Genomic DNA, 11,323 nt, shown 5'->3' with positions numbered 1-11,323 from the left:
TAAGTAGTAAATTTGACTTATTAACATTTACTTACTTACATTAACTATTTAATAACAAATAATTCAGACCACTGCAGAGAATGAGTAATATGTATGCAAAAATGAACAAATGTATATCCAAAGATTGTTTTATTTCTCAAAATAATACTGTTGAGCCGGAAGCTCTGTTTTTTTTTTCGGTTCTGAAAAAGTCATTTTTCCAAATCGTGTAAATCCGTTAAGATTTTTTTTTTTTTTTGGGGGGGTGGCTCTCACTGTCTCACTCTCATAGGGCCAATGATTTTTCTGTGATCGCGGAAAACAGATGGAAATTACGGAATTTTTATGGTGAAACGTTGCTCGCGTGTCAAAATGTAACTGCCGCAGAAGGCTTCCGCCCAAGCAGACATGCCTTCAGTGTTGCCAGATATTGCTAACGTTTTCCATCCCAAAATATGTTCAAAACCAGCCAAAAAGCACCTAAACCTGCCCAATCTGGCAACACTGCATGCCTTTCCGGTCAAGTGATTGTGATTGGCTTGTGGCACACCTAGCCAGCCAATGAGCTGCTTGTTTATAGATTTGCTCCCCGCATCGCAACCAGAATGGCGACCGCTTAAAAGAAATGAATGCTCTGCCAGTAGCGAGTGTGGACGTTGCGTGACTCGCAGAAGATTGTCGCAGGTCGGCGAAAAAACGACTTACTAATAGATATTTTTAAAAACAAGTAATTTAAGTAAGTTTAAAATGTAATTTAAATAAAAAGTAAAGTATTCATAAACTGAAGTTTGGAAGTGCCTCTGTTTTTGGGATGAGGAGAAGTTTGAAAGGGTGTACCGCGATTCTGCCTTCTTGTATCGCGATACGGATCGTGGCTCTGCGTATCGCGATTTCGATACACATATCGTTACAGCCCTACTGGATAAACTGACCAGCAGCATCTAGGCCAGACCTGGGCATTTTACGGCCCACGGGCCGCATCCGGCCCTTTGGTTCATTCTGACCGGCCCGCGTAAGGTTAATGAGAAATTACAAAAACGTATTTTCTAATTTTACCTCATGCATGGACTGAATGTGCAGTGCTTTTATTTTGAAGTTGTGTTCAACAAAAACGCAATGCGCGCGACATGAAATCCCACAAAACCTAATCCCGCGATAACTACTTCTGTAATTTGTCCAGACCAACCACAAACTTGTACGTCATCCTTCAAACGGTCCAGCCAGTCACATCGTGTGACGTCACCAGCAGGCGCCGGAGCCGATCTCCGGCGAAAAGCACCAAATGAGGTGGTTAAACTACAAATGTGGGCATCATTATTATAATATGATGCATCTTGCTTGATATTTGGAGTAGAAAGACAATATTGTGATGTCCTTTGTGTTTTGGGGTGAATGTGACTGAAAAAAAAAAAAAAGGTACAAACGTTCACATTTTGTTAACCATTGTTTTGGGAAATTTCATTGAATAAATGACCATTTTTCTGTAAGGCAACCTCGTTTTTTCCATGCTCTTAGCAGCTTGTAAAAACAATGTTATTTATTGCTTTATATAAAGAAATACAATTAATATGCAGAATTTAGTTCAGCCTTTTGGTCCGGCCCTCCACAAAATTTGTTTCTCATGTGGCCCCATGGAAAAAATAATTGCCCACCCCTGGTCTAGGCTTATAAATGCAGATATGTAATTTTAGATTAAAATAAGAACATGGATTACATAGAATGCAGAAAAATGACTGCAAGTGAGAAATATCTTGAATATCGTCTAATTTATCAAGGATTTCCTAAGATCTCAGAAAACTAAAATTATTAAACTTATTTCTAGACCCTTTAAGTTCAAGCTTTAAATTTAATTCTATTTGCAGATAATTTTGCTTCTTTCCAGAAATAAAATTTTATATATAATTAAAAAGCAAGATAAATCTGAAGACAACTCAAACTTTATTTTTGTTCTCGTAAAATATTCATTACAAAATCTGTTCTGTCTTTACAACAGCATGTGAGTTTTCCCAATAATCCAAGCAAGATATACAGTGTGTTAACTCAAAATAAACAGCTTCACATTAGTTTATAGGTTTGCTGAGAAGTGAGTTTTTGTTAATGTAGTTAGTTTTTAATCATTATTGTAATCAAGGCACTAGACAGAAAAATAAATGAAGTGAATTTAGTTGTGAGGAATCATCACAGCTTTAACATTGCTGCAGATCTGTGAAGGAACATTTCATACAAACCACAGGCTAATTTTTAATCCTCTGTTATTAGTGAAACTTGCTTGAGAAATAAAAATGGAATTAGTTTTGATGACCGATGGTGAACATGGACTCTGTTTGTATCCAGCCAAGTGTTTGATGTTCTTCAAACACCTGAAGTAAGATGTGGTTTGAAGCCTGTGCTGAGTTTCTCCAGCGTGGTCATGAGCTCGTCCTCTTCAGAGGAGCAGGACCTGGTGAAGGCTAGAGGCAGGTGTGTGGCCACTGGGGTTCTGTCTGCAGTCAGAGAAACCATGCATTCATAAGAAACTGCCTTTCTCCATCTCCAGATTTCTCTCATGACTAAGATCTCAGAGTGAGCGATGCTCTGCTCTTCTAAAAGCCACCTATCCTTGACTTGCAAGTGACATCAAAGCAAAATAGAAACATGGATGTTGGTGGATATGTGAATGCGGGGTCAAGTGACACTCCATGCAAAAGCCACGCGTGCGCAACTCTTGTTTTTCCACTGCTTTAAGCATTCTTTGAGCTATGCTATATCTTTGTGCTGTATATGGTTGTGGTCACAACAGTGCTCATGACCGTGGCACGTTCCAATTTTTTTAGAATTCCATCCGTGATTCGGAAAGAGGGTGAGGAAACTCTGAGGCTTAGTACGGAGACGAGCACGGCTGAACAGCATCGGCAGGGCTGACCTAACAGACGCTAAAACCAAAACATCTCATTATCTCTAGCCGCTTTATCCTGTTCTACAGGGTCGCAGGCAAGCTGGAGCCTATCCCAGCTGACTACGGGCGAAAGGCGGGGTACACCCTGGACAAGTCACCAGGTTATCGCAGGGCTGACACATAGACACAGACAACCATTCACACTCACATTCACACCTACGGTCAATTTAGAGCCATCAATTATCCTAACCTGCATGTCTTTGGACTGTGGGGGAAACCGGAGCACCTGGAGGAAACCCAGGCAGACATGGAGAACATGCAAACTCCGCACAGAAAGGCCCTCGCCGGCCACAGGGCTTGAACCCGGACCTTCTTGCTGTGAGGCGACAGCGCTAACCACTACACCACCGTGCCACCCCTGGTCATCCTCATTTTCTTTAATAGAGCTATACACTCATCTGGGTTGTTCACAAAGCCATTTAATGATGACATTTTGGCTTTATATCTCTAGCGTAGCTATACAAATCAGTAGTGCCGTCAAAAATGTTGCGTTATTAACGCGTTAACTTGACTCAATTTTAACAGCGATAATTTTTTTTTTATCGCGAGATTAACGCTCTGTGACATGATGCCACGCCCTGCACAGCCAGAGTCCTCTGCCCTCCCCCGAAGAGCCACGGTGCTCGGTTTAGGTTTCGTTTTCCCATCGGCGGCTCCAGCCCCACTTTGCAGTGGCTGTGACAAGACGTGTTATGCTCTGCAATCAAAAAAAAAAAAACATTGGTACAACCAGTGTTCAAACTATGCCGATATTTTCAGGGGGTCCCTTTTTTTTCCCTTGGGGGTGCTTGCGCTTGTCTCAGAGCGCGGCTCTCCATCGCGCGCTCACTTCGGATATGCAAATGCTTCCCGTTACACACGATTGCTATGTCAATAAACATCATTTTGCCAATATTTTAGAGGACCCCCCCCCAACATTTCCCAAATCATGTTTTCAAGGGATCTCATGTCTGTTTCAGGGGATCTCGGATCCCCCGAGTACCCCCGTAGTTCGAACGGTGAGCAAGCCCGTTCACTTTATGCTGATAAGAGAATTACAATGTTTTTTCATATGACAAATGTGCGATTAAATTGCGATTAATCGCGAGTTAACTATGACAGTCGCGACATTAATCGCGATTAAATATTTTTATCGCTTGACAGCACTACAAATCAGCAAACAGCGTTATTTAACAGCAGTGTTAAACAGTGTTATTTAAAAGATGCTGTTCATCTGCTTTTAACTCACCAAATGTACTGATGGTTGGTGCAGTTGTACAGATTCAGCTCAGAATTGACAAACGAGATACTGCTATAAATAACATTTTGTACATAATTGTTCCTTTCTGAATGATCTACAGAAGGTAGACTGTTACTTGCAGTTGAAGAATAGTTGTATTTACTGCTGTTCAGTGTGTGTTAGGAACATGTGATATCAGAATGAAATAAATGGTGAAAATATTTAAAAGGATCTCGTACACCTAAAACTAGACTTGTTTTGTGCTCTTAATAACATGTCATCGTGTTAAGAATGAAGTGAATAAAAAGAGCTTTTCTTCACCTTGGAAGAAGAGGCCGCTGGGATGTTTCAGTGCTGCGTCAGAGATGGATAACCACACCACGGTGTCGGCTCCTTGTGCTTCTGTTCGCAGTTTGTGCTTCATTCTGGCGTGAAAATCCGGCATGGATGATTGCACCGCTACACGGTCAAATGGAGAAAGGGAGAGAGACAGTCAGTCAGACAGATAGAGCCTGTGTGCTCCTAGCAGGTTAATGTTTTTTTTTCTGTAATGTTAATTTGTTTGGGCTGAAGCAAATTTTTCACCTTTTTGCTATTCATGTGGTGAGAAATTCAATTATAAAACACACACACACACACACACACACACACACACCTGGTGTGTCGGCCCAGCCTGGATGCATGGATGAGAAATGAATCTCTTTGTGCTGACGCGCCCAAACTTCTGTCATTATCACCTGCTGTCTCTGGTTACAGAAAAAAAGACATCGCATCATGTGATGGCAGTGAGCACATGTATTAATTGATATGTCTTAATGTTCACTATACCTGTCATTTTGTGTTTATTAAATTCATGACTACAAATCCATCTAAATTCCCATTACAGCATGTTCCTTAGTGATGGTGCACTGAACTCTGGTCTCCATGTGGAAATATTAAAACTAAATATTTTTCAGGCACAGTTCTGAATTTTTTTCAGTCCAATTAATCCAACAACCATGAGCATGTTCATTAAGGTGTTGATTGTTTCACTTTGAGGTTTTTTTTTTTAATAAACCAAAATATAAACCAACGAATAAAATGTTAGTTACTTTGTTAATGTTGTATTAACACTGAAGTATGTACTGTACTTTAATGTATATTGTAACAGTGTATGTATGTAAGCTATATGTAAACAAGTGATGGTCATTAAAGGTGCTATGTGTAAGAATTGGCCACTGGTGCCCCTTTTCCACCAAAGCAGTTCCAGGGCTGGTTCGGGGCCAGTGCTTAGTTTGGAACCAGGTTTTCTGTTTCCACTGACAAAGAACTGGCTCTGGGGCCAGAAAAACCGGTTCCAGGCTAGCACCAACTCTCTGCTGGGCCAGAGGAAAGAACCGCTTACGTCAGCGGGGGGGCGGAGTTGTTAAGACCGACAACAATAACAAGACTGCGAAAAATCGCCATTTTTAAGCGATGAGAAGCAGCAACTGTACAAACGCGAAGTCATCCATTATTATTGTTGTTGCTTCGATATTCGCGCCAAGGTTTATGCAAACGTAGCGACGTAACTGACGTATACAGTGACATAATGACGCGTCTTCTCTTAGCACCGCAAGCGATGGAAAAGCAAACTGGTTCTCAGCTGGCTCGCAAGTTGAACGAGTTGTGAACCAGCACTGGCTCCGAACCAGCCCTGGAACTGATTTGGTGGAAAAGGGGTATGGGTGAAGTCATACTCTGCACTCCAAACAAATAGGGGGCAGTATATCAAAGTTGTGGTGTCCCTATCATAAGAAACAATGAAATACACAATCCCCCTTCCCCCAAAACACATCACCATCACTCTCAAAGAATTATCACTCACTGAATATAGTGGAACGTTATTTTTTTATACATAAAATGTGACCAAATTGCTGAAAATCTAAGAGCTCTTATAATCTTCTTGTGTGCCATTAGCCTATAGTTTGTTACAGCTCACTTAGCTCAGTTTTTAGAAAGAAAACATCAGCAACTCAGTAGTGCCCGAGACCACTACAGCTTGTGACACTACAGATATGTAACTTATTATTAATAATGTGACTAATTAGACATACTGCCTATGACTCAATAAAATAACCACACAGCCGAATGCTTTTAGTTTGGCTAATAATCAATCAATCAGTCTATAAAGAGCAGTAACACTTTACCTTTACGTGAATGCGCTCTCGCAGCTGCCGGCTTGTGAATTAGCAGATCTTCCACACAGACACTAAAAAACTCTTCACAAGCTTCTAGGGATCTGTAACTTCTAAACTCGTACAAAGTGAATGCACTTGGTCCAAAAACAAGATCACAGTGTCTGGGTATGCGAGTGGAGGCTCTAATCCAGTCTTTCACTGTTGGTAAGTGTTTGGCATTGTGATTCAGTTTCTCCCAGTAGGGTTGGTCAGTCTTTCTTTTCTCTAGCTTGGATTATTGTAATGCCTTACTATCTGGATGTTCTAGTAGGTGTACTAGACAAGCTCAACAGACCTTGAGCCCAAACAGAATGCAGCAGTGAAAGTCCTTACTAGAACTAGAAGATATGACCACATCACCCCCGTCTTCTCCACACTGCACTGCTCCTAATCAAATTTCGCATTGATTATAAAATATTAATGACCTTTAAAGCACTGAATGGTCTCACGCCGCAGTACCTGAGCAAACTTTTGGTCCTTTATGACCCGCTACGCCTACTTAGATCAAAAGGTGCATGCTATCTGCTGGTACCTCGTATAGTGAAGGCTACATCATGGGGCAGAGTTTTTCCTTACAAAGCCCCACAGTTATGGAACAGCCTTCCAAGTAGTGTTTAGGAATCAGACACAGTCTCAGCGTTTAAGTCTAGGCTGAAAACATATCTGTTTAGTCAAGCCTTTTGTTAACAGCTTTTTATTAGGTAAAGGAGTAGATCTGGAGGCGGCACGGTGGTGTAGTGGTTAGCGCTGTTGCCTCACAGCAAGAAGGTCCTGGGTTCGAGCCCTGGGGCTGGCGAGGGCCTTTCTGTGTGGAGTTTGCATGTTCTGCCCGTGTCCGTGTGGGTTTCCTCCGGGTGCTCCGGTTTCCCCCACAGTCCAAAGACATGCAGGTTAGGTTAACTGGTGACTCTAAATTGACCGTAGGTGTGAATGGTTGTCTGTGTCTATGTGTCAGCCCTGTGATGACCTGGCGACTTGTCCAGGGTGTACCCCGCCTTTCGCCCGTAGTCAGTTGGGATAGGCTCCAGCTTGCCTGCGACCCTGTAGAAGGATAAAGCGGCTAGAGATAATGAGATGAGATGAGTAGATCTGGAGGGTCCTCAGGCATAGTGTGTTTTGGTAAATTGGGATGTATGGATGCTGTCACCTCCCCACTCTCACTCATTCACTTGGGTTTGTTGATGGTGTAGTGGCTGGCTGCGTTATGTCCCAGGGCTCCCTCATGACTGTGTTACCTTCTGGCTCTCCCTTTTTAGTTATGCTGTCATAGTCTTGCTGGAGTCCTTGTTTGCACTCAGTGCAAAATGTACACTGTTTTTACTCATTAGGCGACACTAGGCATACCTAACAACCTGTGCTCTCTCTCTCACACAGGTTTCAAACAATGAACAGTTGATAACTTCAATAAAACATATTTCATGTTAAAACTGTAATGAATTTCCTACTTACACAGTTATACTTTGTGACTCAATAGGACACAGTTACAGAAGTGAGTTATTTATAATCATGCTATCTGTTATCATCCAGATGAGGATGGGTTCCCTTTAGAGTCTGGCTCCTCTCAAGGTTTCTTCCTCGTGTCGTCTGAGGGAGTTTTTCCTTGGCACTGTCGCCACAGGCTTGGTCATCAGGGATAAATTTGTATGTTTAAATTTTACATTTTTCTGTAAAGCTACTTTATGATAATGTCTATTGTTAAAATATTATACAAATAAAACTGACTTGACTTTCTTTTTCCCCTACTCCAAAAATACAAACACACAAAATGGAAACCATAAATCCACCTTTCAGTGCCTGGATTCCAGTAGTTTCTGTGAACTGAAGTGACCTGTCTGCTTATCTTTTCTTTAGTTTTCAGCGCTGAGCTGACGTGTATGTAGGCCACCAGTGAAGTGTGACTTCTTTTCCTCTCACTTTGGTAGGGTGACCATTTCCATAACACCAAAAAGGAGGACATTATTTGGATGGGGGGGTCTGGGGGCCCTCCCCCAGAAAATTTTGTATTTCTTAGATGCAATTTCCTGCATTCTAATCAATTTTAGGGTGAATAATGGCAAATCCCATCTGATTCATAGCCCTCAAATTTTTATGTAAACTACAGTGGCAAGATTGAGAATGGATTATTTTTATGCAAGTCACTCAAGTTTGGTGAAATCAACATCGCAATTTTGTAGGGTTAAAGATTATGATTGTGGGGGAAAAAAAAAAAAAGAGTAAGGTCAAAGCATTCATAGTATTTATTATAATTCATGTATTAGCTTGGGGCGGCACGGTGGTGTAGTGGTTAGCGCTGTCGCCTCACAGCAAGAAGGTCCTGGGTTCGAGCCCCGGGGCCGGCGAGGGCCTTTCTGTGTGGAGTTTGCATGTTCTCCCCGTGTCTGCGTGGGTTTCCTCCGGGTGCTCCGGTTTCCCCCACAGTCCAAAGACATGCAGGTTAGGTTAACTGGTGACTCTAAATTGACCGTAGGTGTGAATGTGAGTGTGAATGGTTGTCTATGTGTCAGCCCTGTGATGACCTGGCGACTTGTCCAGGGTGTACCCCGCCTTTCGCCCATAGTCAGCTGGGATAGGCTCTAGCTTGCCTGCGACCCTGTAGAAGGATAAAGCGGCTAGAGATAATGAGATGAGAATGTATTAGCTCTTAATTGGCTAGAACACACAGTATTTATATTTATTAAAAACATTGTGGAGTTAACAAACCACTGAAATTAAACTTAAGGTGCTGAGTACCAAAAAGCACAACATTTGTAGATTCTCAAAGAACAAATAGGCAACATAACCAGCAACATTATAAAATGTTTTAAAACAGTATATCATGCTTCAGTCTTTCAGTGTCTTCAGAATTCGTAGGTGTCTTTGTGTGTGTGTGTGATCAATACTTTTGACGTAGCCTGGCCAGTACAGTTGAATGTGTTAGCACTGCTGTTCGCCTCGGCATCATCAAAGTCGACTCGTCTGCTGACAGAACTGTCCGAAATCCTCTCCGTGTATCTGTTGTAGTAGATGTAGATATAGTAGATGTGCATTTGCACTGTCATCCATATCCTAACAAGTTAAGTTGTGAGCAGCTGGTCTACCAGACAGACTCGTGTTTCCAAGTCCCAGCCAGGGCCAGGGGGGCAGGGCACTAGGCACGCGCCAGGAAGATCATCAAAGGATAGAGCGCAACGCGTTCTAGAACGCAACGCCTTGCGGTGCGGAGTTCGCACTGCATGCCAAAAAACATCGAGCCATGGACTCTTTATTGTAGATTACTAGTGTGCAGCACAGATCTGCAGTTTCCCTACAAAACGTTATTCTACAACTCTGCTCTTCCAGTCTGGCAAGTCGATATTATATAATTCCGCTCATCGTCTCTAAAAGGAGGACAAATGTGCGTCTGGCTTGATGCTGCGCCGGACGCCAGACAAGACATTGAAAAGCCGGACGTCTGGCCACCCTACACTTTGGGCAGAGGGCAGACTGGACACTACAGTGACTCACTATCGCCTCTTGAGGTACAAAGTAGCCCCAAGGTGCATCCTGCCTTGGGGCTAGCTGGTTAGCATGCTGGTTAAATATCACTGCAACATAATACACAGACGTCTCTGACATAACGTCAGTGCTGTTCCTTCTTCACATTCTGTTGATAAGGTTAGTTAATTTTTTAAATGCTTTAATGTCAAATTCTTACACATAGCACCTTTAAGTAGTGATTACAAGCAACACTGTGTGTGTAGTGCTGACATGTAATGCTAATTTAATGAAACATAATGCGACCCTGTAGGACAGGATAAGCAGCTACAGATAATGGATGGAATTTTCAGATTTCAGTTAAGAGTGAATATGAAACAAATGAAATGTCTTGTTTAATGTCGGTGATAAACGTGTGTGCACCTTGTTCTGTGCGTAAGCCATGGTTCCATCGAAAGTGCCTTTTTCAAACTGCAGATCATCAAGGCTGAGTTTCTGGACCAGCATTCCTCCTGAGGATACAGTGATCTAATAAACAATTACACACTAATGAGTGTACATGGACCCTAAACTCACATGAAATAGTATATACTTAAAACATAATACTTCAATAACTATGGAAACTAGTTGTATTTACATCTCAACTAAGAAATGTTCAATGTTTGATCAGCTTGATCATGGATACTTAGCTATTTAATTTTAATACTGTTTGGGACATATTTGACACGCATATAAAATATTTATTTATTGATTTGTTTTTGGGCGGCACGGTGGTGTAGTGGTTAGCACTGTCGCCTCACAGCAAGAAGGTCCGGGTTCGAGCCCCGTGGCCGGCGAGGGCCTTTCTGTGCGGAGTTTGCATGTTGTCCGCGTGGGTTTCCTCCAGGTGCTCTGGTTTCCCCCAAAGACATGCAGGTTAGGTTAACTGGTGACTCTAAATTGACCGTGAGTGGTTGTCTATGTGTCAGCCCTGTGATGACCTGGCGACTTGTCCAGGGTGTACCCCGCCTTTCGCCCATAGTCAGCTGGGATAGGCTCCTGCGATCCTGTAGAACAGGATAAAGCGGCTAGAGAATGAGATTTGTTTTTGGAATTTACCCCAATGGCCAGTTCCCACCCAACCATCAGCACTCCCCTCTCACATAAGTTACCAATCACAGAGGGTGAAGGCTATCACACGTGTCCTCCGAGGCACATGACGCCAGTCCACCGCATCTTCTAGCACTGCTGCAACATCAGGGAGCAGCGTAACTCCATCGGAGAAACACGCAATCCGCCCACATCCGCATTTATGAGCTCACAAACACCCATGATTAGTTAGTGTTGCTGTGAATGACAGAGTACACCACCCCCTCCCTCCCTGAGAGCACAGCCAGTTCAGGATTCAAACTCATGGTGATGGCATCAACACTTTTCTGTTGCGCCACTTGAGAGCCTCAAATGAGTTTTGTTTAGCTTAACCACATGAATCACATGTCAAATAAAATGTTAAATTTAGCCTAGCTATCTAATTTTAATTTGGGTATTTAACTTTAATTT

At 42.5% G+C, this 11,323-nt stretch overlaps 1 protein-coding gene across 6 annotated transcripts in view; it reads right to left on the bottom strand.

Annotated features, from left to right (window-relative positions):
- Positions 1-1,898: 1,898 nt before the first annotated feature.
- dhrs12 (dehydrogenase/reductase (SDR family) member 12) overlaps positions 1,899-11,323 on the bottom strand; it is a 47,468-nt gene continuing 38,043 nt past the window's right edge. For 3 of the 6 annotated variants that reach the window (XM_060937222.1, XM_060937226.1, XM_060937223.1), the window contains 4 exons: positions 10,208-10,312; positions 4,789-4,879; positions 4,455-4,592; positions 1,899-2,462 (listed from right to left, as the gene is read on the bottom strand). In XM_060937222.1, the coding sequence (XP_060793205.1) occupies positions 2,332-2,462; positions 4,455-4,592; positions 4,789-4,879; positions 10,208-10,312 (465 nt within the window). In that variant the 3' untranslated portion in view covers positions 1,899-2,331. Of the gene's footprint in view, positions 2,463-4,454; positions 4,593-4,788; positions 4,880-9,187; positions 9,323-10,207; positions 10,313-11,323 lie in introns of those variants that run through there. The other 3 variants (XM_060937224.1, XM_060937225.1, XM_060937227.1) reach the window with 3 other exon arrangements.

Source organism: Neoarius graeffei, chromosome 13, assembly GCF_027579695.1.
Source record: "Neoarius graeffei isolate fNeoGra1 chromosome 13, fNeoGra1.pri, whole genome shotgun sequence".
In the NCBI taxonomy this organism is placed as follows: Eukaryota; Metazoa; Chordata; class Actinopteri; order Siluriformes; family Ariidae; genus Neoarius; species Neoarius graeffei.
This window is presented reverse-complemented; position numbering and strand designations above follow the sequence as displayed.